Source organism: Pteropus medius, unplaced genomic scaffold (genome assembly GCF_902729225.1).
Source record: "Pteropus medius unplaced genomic scaffold, Ma_sr-lr_union100, whole genome shotgun sequence".
NCBI classification, from domain to species: Eukaryota; Metazoa; Chordata; class Mammalia; order Chiroptera; family Pteropodidae; genus Pteropus; species Pteropus medius.
The window spans coordinates 517,773-540,079 of NW_024343159.1; the positions used below are offsets into that span (position 1 = coordinate 517,773).

General features: G+C 57.5%; 1 protein-coding gene and 1 pseudogene across 7 annotated transcripts; both read left to right on the plus strand.

The window, feature by feature from the left end:
- The first annotated feature begins 948 nt into the window (after positions 1 to 948).
- LOC120606101 (sodium-dependent phosphate transport protein 1-like) lies at positions 949 to 21,647 on the plus strand. Of its 7 annotated transcripts, XM_039867224.1 has the most exons (13): positions 949 to 1,437; positions 5,552 to 5,626; positions 7,307 to 7,479; positions 9,551 to 9,784; positions 9,864 to 9,951; positions 10,253 to 10,339; positions 12,170 to 12,288; positions 12,367 to 12,528; positions 13,357 to 13,489; positions 13,576 to 13,723; positions 17,270 to 17,360; positions 18,894 to 19,030; positions 20,082 to 21,582. In XM_039867224.1, the coding sequence occupies exons 2-12, from the start codon at positions 5,569 to 5,571 to the stop codon at positions 19,026 to 19,028; spliced, it is 1,428 nt and encodes a 475-aa protein (XP_039723158.1). In that variant the 5' UTR covers positions 949 to 1,437; positions 5,552 to 5,568; the 3' UTR covers positions 19,029 to 19,030; positions 20,082 to 21,582. The 7 variants fall into 7 exon arrangements, with proteins under 7 accessions (XP_039723158.1, XP_039723160.1, XP_039723154.1 ...); XM_039867226.1 differs by lacking the exon at positions 9,551 to 9,784 and having other exon boundaries at positions 20,082 to 21,597; XM_039867220.1 differs by lacking the exons at positions 949 to 1,437; positions 5,552 to 5,626; positions 7,307 to 7,479 and adding exons at positions 8,115 to 9,321; positions 11,216 to 11,319 and having other exon boundaries at positions 20,117 to 21,647.
- Positions 3,407 to 3,526, plus strand: LOC120606210 (uncharacterized; annotated as a pseudogene).
- Positions 21,648 to 22,307: the final 660 nt, after the last annotated feature.

Below are 22,307 nucleotides of genomic sequence, written 5' to 3' on the forward strand. Positions count from 1 at the left end.
AGATAATAATTTAGGGTGAGAAACGTTTCATGTGGCATTTGAATTCTGCAGTTGTTGATTACTTATTGCAGGGTCAAGAGTCCTTCGGAAATGACTCAGGAAACTTCTTTCTCCTGGGAGGGTGGCATTTCCATCTGGCCCCCCGCACAGTAGACTTAGGTTAGCCGTGCTTACTTCACCCAGTGCAGATGGGGCGAATCTGCTTTCTTAAAACATCATGACACTTAGCGTAAAGGACTGTGAGGGTGGCACAGAAGAGATCTGGCAAGAGGGTCACTGTGACTTCCTCAGGCCTGGACTCCTCTGACTCCATGACCTCCGTGAGTCCAACGCCCAGCCAGGGGTGCCTGGTCAAGCCCGGAGGGAGCGTGCAGGGGTGGGGCTGGCCACGAGTCTCCCTAGTGCGGGGGGGCCTGAGGCCTCACCTCCTCCGACACGGGGACGAACAGGACGGCAGCCAGGGAGCCCCAGCTGCGTGGAGCTGGAGGTGACGACAGCCGACCGGCCAGGCGTCCGCTGCAGGGCCCCCGAGGTCATGCCATGAGTTCCAGAACGGTCCGCGCTGCGTGACAGCGGGCACGCATGTCTTGAACACACTTGCGGATGGTCGAAACAGGGGAACACGCAGACACCTCGTGTGAGAAGGGCGAGGGGAAGCGGCACAGCGACGTTCGAGTTCAGCCATGACACTGCAGTTCATGTGCTTCGAAGATGGAAAAACCAGCAAAACTGCAAAGGGAAAAACACAAAAATCACACGGAAAAACAAGTCTGCATTTAATTATAATATTCTCTTTTTTTAACCCTTTAGAAACAGAACCGAAGTCACTAAAGACACCACAAGACGAAGCAGGAACGAGTGTGGGCGCGTGAGCCAGAGACCCGTGTGGGCGGCCGGGGGCCCCCGGGGCGGTCGGGGCCCAGCAGGGAGCCTCGTCAGTCCCCCCCCCCACCACAGGCCCCCTGCTCCCCGGGGCTCGGCCACGTGGCACGTCCCCTCCCTGACCTCCGTGACGTGGCGCCCCGCCCCTTCGCTCGTTGGAGCGGCTCGCAGGCTTTGCCGGGACGTGCTCGTCCTCGGCTGCGACGCGCTGCTGTTCCCGAACGAACCCATCACGCTGGCAGAACAGCCAGCGGCTTCCGTCTTTAGGACAGCGGGACGCACCTGGGGCTTCGAAGAAACGAGACGCAGCTGACGAGAAAGATCGAGATGCTCACGTCAGCGGAGAAGCAGGAGGGGCTGCGGAGGGCGCCGGGTGCCAAACCTCCCTCTCACCCCGGGCGCTTCTGACGACAGACGCCCCCAGAGGGTCCCATTAATGATTAGCCATTCGGGCCGCGGTGGCAAAGGGTCCCCTGCCGCCCAGGGGCAGCCGCTGAAGCAAGAGCGAGGGAGAGGAGGCCGAGACCGCACGTCCCTCTGCCCAGCGCCGAGTCGGTGAGTCGCTTCCCCGGGGGTCGACGGCAAGGGGCCTCAGGGTCCTGTTTGTGCCACAAATGACAGTATTTATACGCTCCCCCCTCCCAGTGCCAGGTTTTCTCGTATTGACTAAAAAGCGTGAGTGAAAACGTGAAGGCCCCATCACCTGAACGAGGCAGAGAGTAGAGAGGTAGAATATATGTGTATTTCACGACAGGTGTGTAATATACATGTGAACATCCTTTAACGTAATGTTCGTCCGCAGCTGGTATTATTACTTCCTCGGGGTTTATGCCTAAGAAGTGAAAAATTCCAAAGCAAGTTATAGATATTTCGTTTCCATTGGCCACGACAGAAACCTCGGGGGTTTTCTGTTTGTTGGTTTCGATTTTTGTACTTTTCCGGAGACCTTCGTTTGTATCTGGGCGCAAGTGAAGCGTGTGGAGGACTTCGAGCAGGAGGGTGCCCTAACGTGTGGGGCGAGGACGGGCACCAGCTGCCTTCCTGCTCGAGGGGAGAGCCGGCGGGCCAGCTGGAGGCTGTCACACGAACCCGGGCCAGCTGTGCCGGTGGCCAGACGCGCACGGAAGACGCGGCGAACAGCAGACGGCAGTGGCCTCGGGGAGACGGGGGTGGAGGAGCGTGTTCTCACAGACCGGACGTGGCAGGTGGAAGGAAGAAATCAAGGGTGATGGCCTAGGGCCGGGGAGGTCGCACGGCCAGCAGCTGAGCCCGGACGGCGCCTGCGGGGAGCGAGTCAGGGACTCAGTGCCGCTTCAGAGTTTGATTTGTGGATCAGCCGATCAGCTGGCTTTCAGTGGGACGCAACGTAGCATCTTAAAGTCGATGGCGGCTCCGACTGGACCAAACGCCGCCCGCCGCGACTTCCGTCCGACTCAGCACGTGAGGCGCCGCTCTGGCATCGGTCCCCACCTGCCGGTCCCAGGCCGCTTCCCGGGCGACCCGGCCATCCTGCGTCCGGGGCCGCGAGGCCCTTTCCTCACGGCGCGTTTCTTCTGGGTGTTTTTCTGTGGTTCCTTGGCTTCTCCTGCTGCTTCCCTCTTCCATACAGTGGTGTCTTGTCATTCTATCCTCGTGACGCGTTTCGCTGCTTTATTACTATGCCACTGTCTCCCCAGGCCTGCCCCCCCTCCAGACCGATGCTCCTGTGCTCTGTTAAGACAGTCAGCTGGTCTGCATTACTTTTTGCCAGCTGTATCCATTTTATATTCCTGCAAGCATATGGCCACAAACCTAATGGCCTAAAGTGACACTCGTTCATTTTGCTGCAGTTTCTGTGGCCCAGAGGTCCAGGCCCGGCGTGGCTGGGTGGCCTGTCCTTGCCTGCGGCCACACGGCTGTCCAGGTGGCACACGTGTCTGGAGCTGGACCGGGAAGGGCCCGCTCTGCATCGGGTTGACTGTGCCGATGACGAGGGCCGGACAAGGAGGCGTGAGCGGGGGCCTCGCTCAGCTCCAAGCTCCAGCCTGGAGCAGCAGAAACCCTGGGCCGCGTCGGTGGAAGGTGCCGTCGCCACGGCCACGCACAGGGAGTAACATCGCGGAATTTATTACTTACAGATCCCAAGAATGAGCAGGGCCGGGGGTGGGGGCGGCATTCCTCCGTCCCAGGTCACCAGGGAGGGGACAGAGCAGGGCAGAAGCATCTGTCACTGAGGAGACGGCTCGGCCGGAGGGCGCTGACTCTTCCCGGCCTCAGCTCTAGGTAGTTATTTTAAAAGGTGCCCCCAGGAAATGCCAACTGGGAGCCGGGGAGAAACCCCGAGCCTGGGTGCTTAATCTCGTGTCCGGACCCCGGTGTGAGCAGGCCGGCATGCTGCTCGAATGGCGGTTTCCTGATCAAGATTTATTCCACTGTGTTTACTTTAAAACACCCCAGGGATGTGGCTCCACAGTGCAGCGGTCAGCACGTCAGCTTTACACGCAGAAGGTCCTGGGTTCACGCCCCAGTGGAGCCACGGTCCATGGTCTATGGTCACACCACCCTGAACAAGCCCGATCCCGTCTGATCTCGGAAGCTAAGCAGGGTCGGGCCTGGTTAGTACTTGGATGGGAGACCGCCTGGGAAGACCGGGTGGGCGTAAAAAATAATTAATAATAATAAAAATAATAAATAATAATAAAAAAATACTCCAGGAAACCACCACTGGGCACGTGGAAATGCAAGTGGCCAAATACCGGTAACGGGTACGTGGCTAAACGAGACCGTTCTACTTTTTTATATGTTTGTAAATTTCCATAACAAAATGTTAAATTTAAAAAACATAATTAAAAAAAAAAAAAAAGCACAGAATCCCGGCGTGGAATCCAGGAGCCACACAGCGCCCCGGGCCCAGCAGCAGAAAGCTGGTTCCCTCCATGGGGAGCCGACCCGGAGCCAGACGGAAAGCTGTCCACTCACGACACACCGTGGCCAACGGCTGACCAGGGGCTTCCGGCCAGTGACGGGGCCCTCGACCCAGAAAATGCCAGGAATCGTCGGCCTTGGTGTCAAACATCCTGGAAAAACCACACGCTCAGAACCAGCAGAACCCGAACCTCCGAAGAAAATCTGCTGACCGTACAAGACGTCCAGGGCTCCCGGGCGAATAGGTGGAAGGTTCGCGATGCGTCTTGGGGGAGCACGTAATGGGGTCGGTTTGCAGAGCATCCGGCCCGCAGCGTGTGTCACGCTCTTTAGAAGCACAGCCGAAATGAAAGGTGCCTAAGCAGGGCAGAGACCAGCTACAGCGCAGTCGCTGGCTTAGGGGCCCCGTGTCCCGGTGGGATGACAGGTCTCCTTCCACTAGTCCCCAGGGAGAGCCCCCCCAGGCCCTGCCGCGCATGGTGGCCGGACCAAGAGCCCTCATGGACCAAGAGCCCTCACGGCCGTCATCAAGGCCACCAGGGAGGTCACGCCCCTCGGAGGACAGGCTTTACTAAAATGTGCCTCTCTCCGGGCAGCTGGAAGGGACGACAGACGTGACCTTTGCAGGAGAGAGAGAAGGGACGGGAAGAGGAGGGGAGGGAGAAAAAGCTAACGGGACGTTTGTGGGGCGTCTACAGCCTTCCTGCCGCAGTGGGGCTGCACGCCCCTGGCCATCCTCAGTCGAAGGAGCACATGGGCAGGTCCTGCCTCTGTCACGGCCATGAAGTTACTGGCCATGGATGACTTTAAGACTCCCCTGAGGATTCAAGGGTGAAAGGGAAGTTAAAAATTAAATTTAAATGTTGGCGCGGTGAGGTCAAAGGCTTTGGTGAAGGGTTGATGGGGCTAAAATTAGTAAATCCAGAAACGCAGCAGTTTTCCGAAGTCGGAAGGAAAAGTCTGTCCCGGGCGGGGGTTGCAGGGGGGTCACCTTTCTGCCCTGAGTCGGTAAGTCTCGCGCTTCCGTGACGAAAAGAGCCTCGGTGACGGTGACGAGGGGCCGTATCTCCTCGTTAGAGACCTTATCGAAGGTTCTTAGCTATCCTTGGAAACTTAGGGGAGGAAGTCTATTGGAGTCTATTGCCCCGGGTTTTCCCGCAAGGAAAGAAAACAGAACACGTTTTCCAGGATGAGCGTGAGGTGGACTGTCATGTGGATGGACGAGGGGAGAGAAGTGTGTGGTGCGTGGTGATGGTGCCCGTGAATCCGGGAGGGATGTGCCGAGTCTGTCGCGTGGGGGAGGGTTGCACGAGCGTGTTTGTGATGTGCGTGTGTGTGTGTCTGTGTGTCCGTGTGTCTGTGTGTGTCTGTCTGTGTGGGGCGTGTGTCCGGAGGCAAACAGCATCCCCAGGTGTCCCCACGCATGATCACAGGGGGTCGAGAACCCCTTTCCAGCTTCCCGCTGGCAGTGAAGCCCGAGTTCTTGTTTGCTGGGTGAAGACCTGGCCTCTCTTTCGCTTCCCAGGGGGCTCTCGCCGGGTATAGAATTATGGGTTGGCAGAGCTTTTCATCTGTTTTCTATAGCTTTCAAGTTTTCCGTATATTTTTAACCGACGACAGAAAAATCATAAAAGTTGCACACAAACGTCGGCGTGCGGGCGCTGGTGTGACGATGTGTTTCCTCTGACGCACGTTCGGTCAGGGGCTCCGGGCCGGGTCCCTCCGGCCGGGGCTGTGCTGACCTCGCTGTGCGTTGCACTTGCAGTGGGCGGACAACGGACCATGCAGCAAGAAGAGACGTCACGGGACCCAAAGGATGACCAGTTCCCTCCCAAGAAAGGTAGCTGTCATTTTCTGTCCCCTCACGCCGGCTGGCTCTTCCTCATAGGACACTGTCGAGTCCAGGCGAGAGGCTTTTCCCATAAAAATGTACAAAGCGCTTAGAAGTGTTTGGGAAAGGGGGTGAGAGAGGCAGCCCCGCCACGATTGTCCCCCGGAGAATCCCCAAACGGGAGGGTCGTGGTGCCCAGCCGCTCACGCGCAAGTTGGGGCGATGCTCATGGCTGTCGGCTCACCCCTGCGTGGGAAACGTGGGAATGGGGTGCATTGTTTTTGCTGCGTCTCGAGGAGAAGGAGACGGGTCCGTGGATGCAAGTGGGGTGGACGCGTGTTTTGACCACCGCGTCCTCAGGCGTTGACAGTCAAATAGTCACTGAACACAAACGTTTCTTTACACAAAAGTTCATCCTGAGCAAGGCCTGGAGGGGCAGAGAGATCGCCACTATGGGCTTAGGGTTCTGTCCACACGATGGGGACCAACTCCCAGAAGAAGGGTGGGCCATGGAGCGCGTACCTTTCGATGGACGTAAGGGTTGGTTAGTGGTCTATTGAATTTTCTATTTCTTCTCGTATCAGTGTTGATATTTTTACCTTGTCCGCTTTATCTAAGTGCAAACTTAGATGTGAATGTGTAAAACACATACGCATACAAAGCTTATAATAAACACGTACAGTTTTATATGTACGTCTACACCCTTGATTTCTGCCTCATACTGAACATCTTCTTCCTTTCGTGTTCTTAGGGTTCGTTCCTTGGTTAACTTTCCTAACCGCTGAGTTCTCTTCCTTTCTGGTAGATGTGTTTAGGGGTGTCCTTGAGTTCAGCGTCACGTCTGTGACTCGGTGCCAAACAGACTAGAATTCCCTGCATGGGTCCTGTTTCAACTCGAGCTTTATTCAGAAGCTCTTCCTGCAGGGATTTACCCAGATTCGCCCAGATCGTTGGGCCTGTCGCTCTGTCCCTCTTTTTGATTTCCGAGAAATGGGTTCGTACGCCTCAGCCGGTGGACTCATCCCAAACGGTCCGCTATTTAAAAAAAAAAAAAAAAAGCCTGCGTTCGGCAGAGCGTTTTCGTGGGCACACGTTGCCGTTTCTCCCGGGCAGTGGCCGTGTGTCGCTTTCTTCCACCGAGTTGCGTTGGTCCATTCGTTCAGAAACGCATTCGCTCGCGCATCAGTCTCCGGACTCCCCGCTTTCTTCCAGTGATGAGCTCGTCCGGCCGGATGCCAGGGGCCACTGGTCACCCCAGCTCAGAGCTTCCTTGAGTGCAGAGCACTTTGCGGGCGCCGCTTCTGCGTGCGTCCGAGTTCCTCAGCCAGAACCGATGCGTTCGGGGGGTCAGGCCGTGCCCTGGAGTGGAACTCTTTGTTTTCATTACGGAGACTCACTTCCAAGAATAACCTAGGGTGTTTTGAAACGGTCCCTTTAAAATATGCACGGGCCAAAAATACTTGCGGGGCTGGCCTAATTTTCTGGGCCGTTCCAGTCGGGGTTCTATTTTAGGGGCGTGTGGGGTTATTATATCAGCTGCCCGTCTTCCTACTGTGTCATGACCTCCAAGGCCGCAAAGTCCAGTCCAATTTCAAATTGATGACAGTGCTGAGTGGCCCTCCCTGCAGTTCAAAGGACGTTTTGACGGCAGCCGTGTTGACGATCGACGCTTTCTCTTCTACCCACCAGGTCCAACATTTTGTTCCCTCCGCTATGGGTTGTGTCTCCTCCTGCACTTATGTAACGTTGTCACGGTGTCACAGAACGTGTGTCTGAGCCTCACCATGCTGGCCATGGTGAACAGAACAGAGCCACGCGGCCTCCCCAACGCCTCCGCAGAGGACCTCCTGGACAGCGTCAAGGTACATTTAACATGTCAGCCACGGTCGTACGTTTGAAATCCTATCTCGTAACTAATTTGTGTACAGATCGACTGTTATCATAATTGATATGACGAGAATGAGTAGGAAGAACACTCAAGTCTGGATCCACCTTGCCAGGAGGGATCTAAGTGTGTCCCGTGACTGACGTGTGCCTCGGTATTTGTGAAGGGCTTTCGTGCGCGAAGTCTTCTATGCGAAGAGACGGTACAGGCGCTCGCGTGACACACACCGGCCAGACGCCGCGGCGCGGCCTTCACTCGGGAGGGAGGAAGGCGCGTGCCCGTGCGAGGACCGGTGTGTCGACGCGCAGAGCGGCTTTGTCTGCAACGGCCGAAATGTTCATCAGCAGGAGAAAGAGGCGCGGACAGTGGACCATCCATAAAATGGAGCGCTCCTTGGCACTGAAAAGGAATGAACCACTGACACGCAGAACAACTCGGATGCAACGCGAACCGATTCCGTCCAGTGGAGAAAGCCAGAGGGAAACGAGTGTATATCATGTGACTCTGTTTCTATAAAACTTGTAGGAAATCAAAACCAAGTTATCGTGATGGGCAGCAGGTCGCGGGCGGGGGGCGGGGGGCGGGGATGGGTCCGTCATCGCGATCGTGGCGAAGGCGTCACGGGTGAACCCAGAGCCGAAAGTTTATCGACTTACATTTAACATCTGTTAAACTCTATTTTATTAAAAAGAAAAAATTGCGTGTGAATTACACACTTCAATATTTGTATTATCCCACCGTTGGGGGTTAAATACTGAGAACCCCATCTTCTAGAAAACCAGCTGCCCACGGGGGCCGAGTTTCAGGTCCTTCGACGTGGCCTGAGCCACGTGGGGCTGCGGCGCGTCCCTGGCATGTTTACCCCCGTCACAGCCACCCCTGTGCCCAGGGATGCTCATCCCCTTCGCCTGCGAGCCATGGAAAAGGAGTTCGGTTTGCCGCTGTCACAAAGGTACGAGACAAAAATTGAAGACACGGAGCACGTGATTATTCTAAAATATGAAACCTCCCTGGAAAACCCTTGCCGCGAAGCGGGTCTAGACCGTAACCTGAAATTTCAAAATCAACCTGAAAACCAGCAAAGCCGTGGAGCCAGGGAAGGGCCACCACGGGGCCACCACGGGGCAGCCCACGCGCGCAGGCGCTTGGAGCGGACGTGGCCAAACAGGAGATGCGCCGACAGCGAGTGAGCGAAACACAGGGAAAGCGACAGAACCCGGAACGGAGCTGGGATCAAACGGAGTCGCACGTTTTAGGGGGAAAATAAGAGGAACTAGAAGCACAGACGGCACGGGAAGGGTCTCGGAGCGAAGGAGAGAAGGGGAAGTTGAGGACAAAGGGGGCGCACGTGGGGGGGCGTCCCCTCCACAGGGCCGTCCGGCTGCGGGGGGCGGGTCCCTTGCGCACGGCCGGTGGGAACGTGGGCTGCCGAGGCCGCCGTGGAAAGCCGCGTGGAGGTTCCTCCAAAAACCACGAACGGGACTTCCTCAGGAGCTAGCAATGCCTCTCCTGGGAATTTACCCAAAGAAGACAGCGTCACTCACTCAAAAAGATGGGTGCACCCCCACGTCCACTGCAGTGTCGCCCACGACGGCCGAGATACGGAGCAGCCCAGACAGTGACCGACTGCGAAAACGTGACACGTCGGAAGGAGACGTGGAACAGAATCCAGCCGCATGGAACAAAATCGTTTGTATAGACCTCGAGGGCATCGTGCGAAGTGCAATGAATCAGCTCAACACTCTGCTCTTCTGCGTGGAATCTCAACAAACCAACAACAGCACTGGGCGCCTGGAAACAACCGATGCCATGGCCAGAGGTGTAGTTGGGGGCGGGGGACAGACATGGCCGAAGGGGGTAAAAAAGCGCCAACTTCCAGCTATAAAGCTGCAGAGGCCGGCGGAGGATGGGGTCACCCTCGGAAGATGACGGTGCGGGGAGGGAGCGGGGCCCCCGGCTGAGTCTGGGTCCCGCGTGCCGCTCCGCGTGGGCGAGCCCGGAGGCCACGAGCAGCCGGGGTGACGGCGCCGCCCTCTCTCTCCTCTCAGAACCCCCAGTACAACTGGAGCCTCAAAACCCAGGGAGTCATCCTGAGCTCCATCATGTACGGCCTGCTCATCGCCCAGATCCCCGCCGGCTACCTGTCCGGCATCTTCTCCATCAGGAAAATGATCGGCTGCTCGCTGCTGCTCAGCTCCCTGCTCACCCTGCTCACGCCCCTGGCAGCCACGGCGGGGGAGGCCTTCCTCATGGCCTGCCGCGCCCTCCAGGGACTGGGTCAGGTGGGTGTGGGGGCGCCACGGGGCGGGGCGTGACCGTGCAGAGCGCAGCAGACCAACCACTCTGTCCCCTCTCCCGCAGGGGACCACGCTGACTGCCCAGCACGTGATCTGGGTCAAGTGGGCGCCTCCCCTGGAGCAAGGCCGGCTGACCTCCATGAGCATATCAGGTGAGGCATCTGACGCCACCGGCGTGACCGCCACCTCTCGCGAGCCAGGAACCCGCAGGGCTCTAGAGACGGCTCTTCCCGCACCCCCACTTCGGCGGGAGGGGGCCACGTGGGGGGCAGACAGTCCCAAACAGCAGAAGAGAGAGTGAGCCGGCTCGTGGCCCTCTGCCTGATGGGCGGCGCCACAGCGAACGAGCCTGTGTCACCGGCGGCTGCTCGTGGCCCCGCGAGGCCAGACTGCTGCGCCCTGGGGCCCCCTCCAACCGAGCGTGTCTGTCCACCGCGCCCTCCCTCTGTCTAGGGAGCGTACTGGGACCCTTCATCGCCCTGCTGCTGACCGGGTTCATCTGTCAGTCGCTGGGCTGGCCCATGGTCTTCTACATTTTCGGTGAGTCTTTGTCCATGAATCCCAGTCGTGAGTCAGAATTTAAGAAAAAGATGAAAACGAAATTAAGACACTTTTATGAAGCTGAGGGTATTAAAGTCAGGAGCCGGTGAAGGGGAGGGACGCGTCAACACTTGGCTACGGGCCGCGAGTGAGTGTCACGCCGAGCACCACGCACGCCGTGGGCCATCGCCCCAGGCGATGCGCGTGGGACAGGGGGCACGCGGGGGCGGAGGACAGCGCGACGGGCGGACTGTCCACTTGACGCCCCGCGCGTGACCCGTGGCGCCTCATCATCAAACGCTTTCGTCTCTGAAGCGAAACGCGAAACACACGTTGGAATAAATTCAAAGGTGCGCAGGGTCAGGGCTTCCCAACGGGTTACAAAGCCGCTTCTGACCTTCGTGCCCGGGTCTCAGACGCGTGTGGGTGAGGGGCTGCGGACGGGAGTCGCTCTGCCATCTCGTAGGCGAGGAAGCTCAAGGGGGCCTCGTTCAAAGGGGCCTCGTTTGCCTCTGGAGAGAGCCGCAGAATCCTCCGGGACGCCTGGCAGAACCGCGGGGCCGGCAGGAGGAAGCGCGTCCCACCCCCGGGCCAGAGGGGGCCCCTCAGGAGAGAGGCTGCCTTGGGGGGGCTCGTGATGTGTCATTAGAGGCCACGCAGACTGGGGCGCCGCTGGAGGCTGACGACCAGGAGGGGGGACACCTGGCTCGTCTCTGCTCCCACAAATCCCTGTGGGAAGCAGAGGGCCTGGGCCTGTCGGTGGCCGCTCGGGGCGGCCTCTGTGGCCAAGGCAGAAGAGGCTAGAGAGTGGGCCTAGAGGGACAAGTCGAGTAGCGTGACATAAAGGAATGTGTGTGTTTCACGTGTGTGTGTCAGGAGCGAGCGCCTCTCCACTGCGTTTTGGCTGGGATTGGGGCCTCAGGTCACAGAACGAGGTGGAAATAGTAATTGTCGAAATATTGTCCGGTGTTGTTTAAAGTGTGAGTTAAGATCTAAGATCTCGCGGCAGCTCCGGGCTTCCCCGTGGTCTGGTCCTGTCACCTCTGGCCCATTCCGCCGTCCCCGTGGCCCCTCCCCGGTCCCACTGGCCTCGGAGCTCGGGCCTCGCACGTCCTGCCCCCTCTGCCTGGAGCATCCTCGCCCCACGCCGTGTGCCCGCGCGACACCCACCTCGCTTCCCTCCGCAGCTCCCGTCACTGACACTCAACCCCTTTTCCTTACTCATGTTCCACTGTCCGTCTCTCAGCTGCCAGAAAGTCAGTCCCGTGCAGGCAGGGCCGTCCGCGTGTGTCGGCCACTGCTGTGCCCCCAGGACCGAGAGTCGTGCCTGGCACAGAGTAGGCACCGAATCGGCATTTGGCAAATGAGCGAGCCCGCTTTGGGAAGACCGACCGGAACGCCACACGGTCGTTAACACAGAAACCCTCAGAGACGTAACAGTTAGTGTGGCAAACGCCTGCAGGCTCGGACGCCCCCGGGGCCTGGGCTGCTCATCAGGATCATGGCCACGGCCCAGCTCCCCAAGCCAGGCGATGGTCACGCCCGCCGCGGCTCGTGGTGCTGTGCCCGGGGCAGAGCAGTGGAGACCCCGCGGGACGCACAGGGAGGCCCAGTGGCCGAGAGGAGGGTAGGGGGCCGGGGCTGGGGCCCGGGCCGGGCCAAGGGCTGGCCGCCACCCCCGTGAGCTCGTTCCACGAGGAGCAGCAGCCATGGGCACGGAGCGGCCACAGCGCTCCAGGACAGCGAGGCGGCCGGGCCACCACGCCGATGCGGGGGGCGGGGGCGCGGCACGGGCAGAAGCGCCTGGTGCTGACGCGGCCCCCTCCACAGGCGCCTGCGGCTGCGCCCTGAGCCTCGTCTGGTTCGCTCTGTACCACGACAACCCCGAGGCTCACCCGTGCATCAGCGTCGCCGAGCGGGACTTCATCACAGCCTCCCTCGCAGGCCAGGTGAGGCGCATCCCCCAGAGCCCACGCCCGGCGGCCGCCTGCGCCCCACGTGTGGGTGACCGGTGCGCTCCCTTCCAGGTCAGCTCCAGCGGTCACACGCTGCCCATCAGGGCCATGCTGCGGTCCCTTCCGGTCTGGGTGATTTCCCTCACCTCCTTCGCCTACTTCTGGATGATGCGCATCATAATCTTCTACTCGCCGATGTTCATCAGCTCCAGCCTCCACACCGAAGTGCAGGAGGTGAGGCGCCCCTGTCTTCGCCTCCACCGCGGTGCCCGGAGCCGGGGTCCGGGCCCGGCCCCCAGCGACACGCACGCACCCCCTACCCCACAGTTCCCCGCCTGGCTCTCGCTGTGGGATCGAGCGCCCTCGTCTGTCCCTCGAGGCTCAGCACTGTCGTCATCCCAGGGAACTGGGGCCCTTTCCTGAAAGCCACCCGGCCAAGCCCTGTTCCCCGCCCCACTCGCCCCAACCGTCCTCTGGGGCGTGGCAGTGAGCCCTGGGGCGGACCCACCCCCCGCAGCCCACCGACTCGGAGAGTCACTGTTGCCTGGAACCTTCTGCTGTTTGATGTCACAATGACCAGGATAAAAACTCCTTGAGAGATGGAGCCTGGGCTTGTCCCATGGGGTCCGCAGCGAAGTCCAGTCACTGGCCCGGCCCGGCGTCCGGGTGAGGCCACCTGAGCCCTTTCCCGCTCAGCTTCGTCGCCCGTGAGGCCGTGGGTCCCTGCAAGGTTAGCAGGAGCTGGCCCAGGCGAGCACGTGGCAGCGTCTGCCGCTGTCACTATGGTCTGTGTGGCCCCCGGGCCAGTGCCTCCCGTCCTCTGTGTGGCTTCGCTCTGACCGTCCAGCCCTGCCAGGTCCCTCGGTACTGAAAACAGAAAACTGGACAGGTGACAGCTGTGTCTGACTCAGAACCGTCTTCCTCTTCCTTCTGGGCGGCCCGGGCCCAGCAGCCCCGTGGGGCCGTGCGCCAAGGGCACCCAGGGCCACGGCAGGAATGTCAGGCTCTGGCGGCAGGTGGCCCCCCGCGCGCCTGCGGTCTCACGGTCCCTTCCCTCCCCAGAATGGGATGCTGTCTGCCCTCCCCTACTTGTTTGCCTGGATCCTCAGCTTCCTGTCAGGGCCCATGGCGGACTGCTTCCTGGCCAGGAACATTCTCAGCATGCTCACGGTGCGGAAGCTCTTCACCACGCTGGGTGAGTGAGCCGGGACGGTGGCGAGCCCTGGGCTGTGCCGCCTGCCCGCGGGAAGCAGCTGACCGGCCGCCTGGGCCCCTCTGCAGGGCTCCTCCTGCCCGCCGTCTTCAGCGTGTGCCTGGCCTCCGCGGGCTCCAGCATCCAGAGCGTCGTGGTCTTCCTGGTCCTCACCAATGCGACGACAAGCTTCTGCACCGTTGGAATGCTAATAAATCCGCTGGATATCGCTCCCAGGTAGGGCGTCCACAGCCTCGTCCTCCCAGGCTCTCGAGGGTGTTTGAAGATGTCCACCGCGGCCAGCTGGCCACATGTTCTGGCGCTGTGGAGGGTTAGTCGTTCACTTACTGCATATTTACGTCCCGCTGACTGTCAGCCAGCAACGCTTGTTTTATAGCTAAGGAAACTGAGCTTCAGATACTTACCTGTCAGCCGAGGAGGCTGAGGTCTGAGATCTTACCTAGGCTTTTAATCCGGATCCGTTTGGCAAACAAAAAACAAAAAAAAAAAACCTTGCTCTCTTTACTACATTGTGCCTTTTTTAGCAATGAGTGTAACCAAGGGAGCAGCCGTGCCACTTGCACAACTCCGGGGGGCGCTGTTGGCATTGGCCTCGATGGGGAGGACGTAGATCCAATGTGAACAGAATTCTCCGGAGCTGTGGAAGGCCGCGCCCCGGGTTAGACGGGCAAAGTCAGCCAAGAGCGACCCACTCGGTCACGGTTCCGCAAAGAATCTCGCCCAGCGGGTCCGCTCCGGCGAGCCACGCACCCGCCAAGCTGTTCGGCTCCGAGACCCTCCTCAAAATGCCCGCGGCTGTTCCGACTGCTTGGAACTGTGCGAAGACACAGAAGGGTCGGTGGGTGTAGAAGGCACAGTAGCGACCGAGCCGCGCGCACTTTGAGAATCGGGTGGGTCGAGACAGTGTGCAGAAATCAGCAGGAGAAATCGTAAGTGGCTCCCTTCCCGCGTGCCCGTCGCGCCCCAGGGAGATGCGAAATCGTCCACGCGGTGCGGGTGAGGGGACGATCGGCCGTCCTGGCAGCGATGCGCACTGAGTTAGCCACGGGGGCAGCGTCCGCGCCCAGGCACATCTGCCCCCCAGACTGACCGGCTGCCGTCACCCGCTCCCTGGTGCCGACTGCCAGCTCCTGGTCAGCAGGGTGGGAACGGCCTGAGCCAGCAATGGCCTGGGCGGCCCAGGACGTGCCTGAGTTGCGTCGTTCCAGTGGGCTCAGCGTCCAGGTCAGCCAGGTAATTCTGTAGAGCCAGTAGACTATTTGGGGAAATGCTGGGTCTCTGAAGCTAGTTCGTCCCCAGTCTTTAGGGCGAATGCATGTAATAGCTCAACCACGTCGATTGATGTTGTGGAAGTTATTTTTCTACTAATGGGGTGGAGACAAAACTTCGGTAAGCGAGATCGTCCCCATCTCCCTTTGCCTATTCAAGGGAGCTCCCTGGGGACGCGTTGCTACACTGTCCGCTGAGGCGAGAGCGGTCTTTGCTAGAACTGAGAATTGGACAAGGGCTTACGCTTGTTCGAGCAGGACAGAGGGGCCAGTAGAGAGCGTCTGGAAGGAGGAAGGCGGGGCGCACGGTCTGGGAGACGAGACTGAGCGACAGGAGCCCTCGGAGCTGCCACCTCTCTGCGGGGGGTGAGGGAGCAGAGGAGCACGGGGGCCAGAGATGCTCCGAGACGCACCGACAAGGACCGTTGTCCCCCTGGACAGGCTGCAAGGCGGACCGCGAAACAGGCTTTGATGGCTCTGAATTACTTTTGAGGGCTGGGCAGAGCGCGTGCCCTTGATTTCCCTCCACGTGGGATGGAACCGTGGTTCATGCCGCCAAATCTCATTCGGGTCCTGTGAAGTCCAAAGCATAAGATCAATAGAATCGCCCGTCTCCTTCGGCGGTGACGTGCGCTTCACCGTGCCGCCGCGGGCTGCTGCGGCGTAAGGGCGAGCAGTCTCAGAGCCCACGGCCGTCCAGAAATTCCCGAGCATCCCAACAGCGCCCCCGTCAGACGGGGCACAGCGCACGAAGCTCCCGCCTGGTGCCCGTCGCCCCAGACGAGGGAACTGCTCCATCTTGTGGTGGCCAAGTGACCTCAGAGGACCTGTCAGGGCCCTCGGGATTCTTTGTTTTTTTTAAATTGGTATCAAGTATACAGTACACTGGTTAGACAGCTATATAGTTCGTAAAACCATATAGATGGCAGAGGGAATGCAGTCAGCATTGATATGATGGCAGGTGGAGGGCCAGGGAGGGAGGGAGCAAATGGGGGGATCGTTTTATGAACCACATAGATATCTAATCAACGTACTGTGTATCCGAAACTAATTTAAACAAATCATTTATTTATTTATTTATTTATTTAATGTATAGCTTTAAACATATACGTTGAAAGACAAGTCTAAAAATCAATCATCAAAGTTTCTACCTCAAGGAGCTAGGAAAAAAAGCGCCAAATTAAACCCAAAGAAACTAGAGGAAATTATAAAGATCAGGACAAAAAAATGATATGTAAAAGCAACAATGTCAGGAGTTGGTTCTTTGAAAAGTAATACAATTTATAAAATGAAGATTGGTCCAGAAAAATAGAGAAAAAATGATCAATATCGGTAACGAAAATGGGCGCATCGTGATGTCTTAGCACATCATAAAGAAAGTAACAGAATGTGACGGACGACTTCATGCCAAAAAACCTGAAAATTTAGATGAAATTGGAAAGTCTCTTGCCTCGCAGAAACCCACAGTCATAAAACACGACTTTTAACACTTTTATGGGGGATAGGCTCACGAAGGCATAAGTGGGCCCCAAGACTCCATCGCTGACGTGACAACGGAGCCACGGCCGCCGGGGACGGCGGACGGCCTCCGCCCCGGTCCACGCCGCGGCCACTCAGGACCGTAAATGCACGCTGGAGTAATGTCTCCAGCCGGGAGGACGCCCTCAACCCCCCCCCCCCCACACACACACACACACACGGACAACTCACATTTTTACCGGCGACTGCATACAGCGCAAGGCCCGGGCCCTAGGCCCAGATGCGACCGCTCTCGGACGAGAGGCCCACGCCTTGGACACAGACTACACCTCCCTCCCACACCCGCCACGTGAGGCAGAGGAGCTGGGACAGGCCCGGGGGGCGAGCACGCAGCGCGCCCTTCCTCGTGGACGGCAAGGCAGAGATGCTGCGCCCAGAACCAGGTTCTGGGCCGGCGCCAGCTCTGCTGCCCGAGGGTGCCGTCCTGTTCTCTCTGGCTCGTGGGCTCAGGCCCGCTTTCTCCGTGGCTCTCCGCGTGACGCCTGCCTTGGAACTCACATCCCACCCAGGCGTGGGATCGGCCTGCCCCGGTTCCTTCTGAGCCAGGCGTCTGGTTTCCTTGCCCGAGAGTTGCGGGTGACCCCCGGGGCCAGCACTTGGGGACAGGAGGGCTGGAGCAGGCGAACCGTCCTTCAATTTTGTTGTCACCCTCCGGCAGCCCCTGCCACCAGCGTGCATCCCCTTCTGGACCTCTCGGCTGCATTTAGGTCACCCAAGGTCACCTCGGTTCTCAGTAGCTTAATGTCGTTGACTCGGAAGCCGCCGTGTCGACTCCGCAGTGCAGCTAGGGCGTTGTTGTCACCGCAGACCTTTTCCGATGTTTTAATGGCATCTGAGAAGTCGGAACGGGAAGTTCGGGAGTCGACAGTCCTCTTTCTTAAACGTCGTCTTAAGTCCAGTGGGGTCTGGGACTGAAAACAACTTTCCGCCTGTGGATTGTCCTTCTCTCGTGCAGATACTACGGCTTCCTTAAAGGCATGACCATTCTGATTGGAATGACGGGAGGACTAATCTCCACCACCGTGACTGGAATAATCCTTGACCAGGTAAGGAGCGTCCAGACGGGGGTTCCTCACCCACCCTGGCCGAACGGCGGCTTCCCTTAGAATGGACGAGAGGGGGATGAGCCACGACGCCCCACGGAAGGAGAGTCGGCTCGGAGACGCTGGTTCGAGCCTGTAGCCGCCAGGGGACACGCACTCCCACCGCGAGCGCCCCGTGGCGCACGCACAGGCCGGTCTGTCTGCATGACCGGCGAGGGCTGAGAGACGCCATGAGCAGGTGGCCCCTCCAGCTGCCCCTCGGCCCTGACTTGGGCTGCGAGACGCAGTTTGACTTCCCAGAGGGGAAGCGTCTGTGTCTGGGGTCCGCGTCCGTGCTCGGGGTCCGCGTCCACGCCCAGGAAAGGCAGGACCCCTCTGCGCCGGTTAGAGGGAGGGAGCACCCCGGGGGCCAGAGTGTGGCACCTCCCCCCCCCCGCCCCGACACATAGCTCCCCACCCCCATCCGGAGAGCCGACCCCTCCACTGACTTCCAAAGGCCAGGAGGGACCGTGTCCGCGCCCAGCAGGGACCCCCGCCTGTCTCAGACTCAGCGTTGCGGGGGAGGAGGCGCTGAGCAGCGCTGTTCTGGGCGTCCGAGGCCAGAGGCCAGTCTCCACGAGGGTTTCAGCCCCCAATTCAAGCTCCGCTGGCTCCGGACGCCCTGAGCCGGGAACGGGGCTTTAAGTGGCCTCAGATGCCCAGTAGACGCAAATAACATTTTTCGGGAGAAACTCAGCCTAAACTCACACTGTAGGGTTTCCTGACACATCGAGTGTCAGTGAATGTGGCTTCACGAGTAATCAAAAATCATGAAACGCTCGAAGGTCTACGGCGTCACGTTGAGTGAGGATTGAAAACCACAGACTCGGGGAGCTTGCAAGTATAGGCCTAGGTTTAAAGAAGCTGTAAACGAGAGGATTGAGCATATGAGAAACATCCGACTTGACAAAGAAGCGAAGCTAACTTCCGGCCATGAAAAATATTACACTGAAATTAAAAATTCGGATTAAACATAGCTCAAAAGAGAATTAGGTGAGGCTTCTCAGTCTCGCTAATCGGGAGCCACTGTCAATGTCAGAGTAAGGAATTTGGGCCAAGTCTCTAAATAAAGACAACGACAAAGCCTGCAAAATACAGAGAGCGTCTTCTCTGAAGCACCAGAGAACTGAAGGGAGAGAGGCCCCCGGGCGCGGCGGGGGGAGCCCGGAGCCAGCTCAGCGGCGTCACGCGTCGAATGACCGCATCGTTCATTTCTGCGTGAAAAGCCAAGCGCGTTCCTGGCCGGAGCGTGATGCACATCACAGCATCATCTCCACGGAGGAAAACTCGTGGCCGCGTCGACGTAGAGCGAAACGTAGAGAGACAAACGGAGCTTCTCTCCGCAGGGTGAAATTTTGCCTTTTTTGCTCCCTCTGCGTTTCTCCCCACGTGTGCTGGGTCCCCGGCGCCGAGCCTGTGGCGATGTTAGATGCGGAACGCTACAAGCCCAGAGGCGGGTCCGATCGCCTGTGACCGCTCGGTGCTCTCATCCCTCAGGACCCGGAATCCTCCTGGTTCAAAATCTTCTTCCTGATGGCAGCCATTAACGTGACGAGCCTAATTCTCTACCTGATCTTTGCGAAGGCGGAAATCCAGGACTGGGCTAAGGAGAGACAGCACACGCGCCTCTGACGGTAAGGCAGCCGCCTGACGCACGTGGGGACGACGCGGCGTCTCGGAGGAGGGGGGTAAAGGGCGGGATCGAGGACCCCCGGGGGTGCCCGCAGCTGCGTGGACTTGCTAATGGGTTTGGTGAGAGGCACCTTAAAGGCGACTCTTCCCAGGACGGTTTTCGAGGAAGCAATGAAGACCAAGGGTCCGTCTAAGCTCGAGCGAGAACGCGAGATCACGCCTTTCCGCTCTAGACCTTGGCGGTGGGAAATAAGTAGGAGAAATGTCTCTTTGTGGAAATGTTTCGGCTGCTGGGTAAATGAGGATTGATAGATGTAGAATGTCCCCATTTGTCCAAACCCTGTGAACTAAGGGGCCCGGGTGCCATGCGCATTGCAAGGTCTGGGGTGTTGTACAAACAGTAAATTCAGGTAGCAAGTTTCCTGGCTAACCCGTTAATGCAGAAGTAAATTTTTTCACATTAAACAACAATAACCAGTTAGCAGATTTCCTGACAAAAATGATCCGAGTGACGGCTGGAGGGACATTTGACAGCAACAATCGGAAATGAGATTAACTCAGTCTTGCCAGGACTAAGAGTTGCCATAACTGTACGGAAGTTCACCAAGGTGCATTTGTACTCAAGGCTGCTGACTGGACATGGCAAAAATCTGGATCTGGAACTAAACGTGTCGTAGTCTTAGCTAACAAATGCCGTGTGAGTGAGTAGAATACAACCAGCGGTTGTAGAACACACGGGAGCTCATTGCAAATATTTCCCTGGAGAAGTCACTGCAGCTGACCTTGCGGATAAGCACATAACAGCACCAGGGAATATTCCGCAGCCTTGAGCCATGGCAACAAGCCCGTTACGTCGTTCGGACCCCAGGCATTTTGTCTGTTTCCGTGTATGAGAAGTCACACTAGAGTTCTGTGTTGTTGTCATTTCTATTCATTTTCACTGGTGCCCACGCAGTGATTAATGAACATTCTGATGTTGCGTTACAATTTCCGAGAGATTCTGACAAGTACGTCTTAAGGGGAAATTTAATCTTGATTTTGTAAAATTCTCAGCCTTTTCCATTTTATGATCATTGCTCTGGACGAAGAGAGTGACCGTCCACCTCGGGAGCTCCAGCCCGGAGACCGTGCGCCCTACAGGGGACACTGCCACAGGGACCCCGCACAGCCTTGCTGGGAAGGTCCCCCGGCCCCGTCGTGCACCCCGGCCAAGGAAACCGACTCCCAGATTCACATTTCCCGCGGGAAAAGGGCTGCTTCACTGGATTTCATCTACTGGAAAGACAGACTTTTCTTGAGCTATTGGTCTGCTCCCAAGAAGAGATTATATTAAAGTATTTTTTTCTTTACTTAAATCTGCTGGGGAGGGGGGGCAGGGGGGGACCCACAGCAAGGATTTTATGTTTCGTCAAGATAATTTCCTGTATTTTTCAGGTCGTTGATTGGTTTTGCTCACGACTATTTAATTTTCTATATTTGCCTGCAAAATCTTGGTCACTTTGGTTAAATGAATAGTCCACAGGACTTGCAGGCAGTTTGATGGAAAGTCCTTGGCCTGGCCTTTAAAAGTTCAATCTGAAATTTCATATGAATGGTCCCAGCAGAGCAGATTTAAAAGAGGCTATATAATCAATCGCTGTTCTTGCTGCGTTTCTGCAAATAATCAGGCCAAATGTATTAAAACTTAACAATTTGCAAGCAAATTAGTGTCACGATGGTTATGCTGATACCAATGGAGACGATATTACAGAAATAAATTAAGTTTCCGTAGAAACTGTAGCACGTACTTGTGGATTTCAGATTCTAGTGCCGTTCATTGTTTTTGAGATTTTGTTATCCGCCTGAAAACTGAACTGGTTCTCAAGTTCTTCTGGTCCCCGTCCACCCCCCAAACTCTGGCTATGGCTCCCCAGAATAACGTTTTCCATTTCCTCTCATCCTTTTGATTTGGAATCGCTGAGGACTGAAAACGCCCTTGTTTCTGACGCCCTTGCAAATCAAAGCTAGACAACGCCATACAAACTCCAGAGACATCACGACGACAACTCATTTAAATCGCTGTGACTGCTGTTGTCTGGGCCACCCAGAACCCAGCGACATCGTCAGAGACGTTTCAAACTGCAAAAGGTGCTTCGAGTCCAACGTCTAGAAAGCTCCTAGGCTCAGAAACGGCTATAAATGTGTCTGCTGCAGTTACAAAGCTTAGTTTTCCCGTAGGGCTGGCTCTTCCTACACAGCTGATTGCTTGGACCTTGAGGCCTACGTTTGGGGGCTCACCCGCTTCACCCGCCTTCCGAAATGAGGCACAACCGTTTGAATGAACTGAACCGTTTTCAAGATAAAAGATTAAATCAGGGGTGTCTGTCGACTTTTTCCTCAGCACAGTTTCTCCTTTTCCCGCTGGAACGAGGGAAGGTCCTCTGGGGCTGCGGGCTGGGCCAGGTCACACCTCATTTGTTCGCTCCCTTCTTTATTTCCGGGCGGATTCTTGGCTTCGTATTTTATTTATTGGTTTCTGTTACTTGCTTTGTTGCTCGACGGGTCTCGGATCTGGCCAGCGAGAGGTTCCTTGTGTTTCTTTGAGTGTTTCCTGACGTGCTGAGCACATCTTGTATTTTCCCCGGTTCCTCTTACTGTTTGAGAAAAATACTTAGAAGCCAGAACGTCAATGCTAAGGGTGTTTGCGCCTGCTGCCGGCCCCCCGCTCCTAGGCCCTTCGGGGAGACAAAATCAGAGACTCTGTGTCTATCCACACGTCACCTCCCTATCGCTCACCTCTCTACCCGCCTTTCCACTGACACCACGACTTCCACCTGTACCTCCATTTCAACCCGACGGCGCGGGGTCCGTTCTAGTTTTAATTCTTGGACGTGGGGTGAGCTAAAGGTCCAAGTTTATTCTTTAGCATCGACGATCCAGTTTTCTCAGCACCATTTGTTTAAAAAAGACTGTTCTTTCCGCCCCTCGAATGGCCTCGTATCCTTGTCAAAAATCGGACCATAGACACGCTGGCTTATTTCTAGACTCTTGATTCTGCCCCGCTGGTCTACATGTCTAACCTGGGGTCGGCGACACGCCGCCTGGATCGTCGCCGCTTTGTAGAAAGCTTTCAGCGCGAGTCCTCGGGAAAAGTGAGTCCTCCAGCTTTGTCCTTTTCTCGAGACTCTGGGCCGTCCTGGGTGCTTCACGGTTCTGCACGGAGCGTTGACCGGCGTGTCAGCTTCTGCGTAGAAATCAGCTGGGGAGCTGACAGAGCCCGTGTCGGAGCCGCCTCAGTTT

Coding starts and splice junctions, on each gene's coding strand:
- LOC120606101 (XM_039867220.1), top strand. CDS start 9,003: ATGCCTCTCCTGGGAATTTACCCAAAGAAGACAGCGTCACTCACTCAA. Junction 9,785..9,863: donor CCCTCCAGGGACTGGGTCAG/GTGGGTGTGGGG, acceptor CCTCTCCCGCAG/GGGACCACGCTGACTGCCCA. Junction 13,724..17,269: donor CCGCTGGATATCGCTCCCAG/GTAGGGCGTCCA, acceptor TCTCTCGTGCAG/ATACTACGGCTTCCTTAAAG.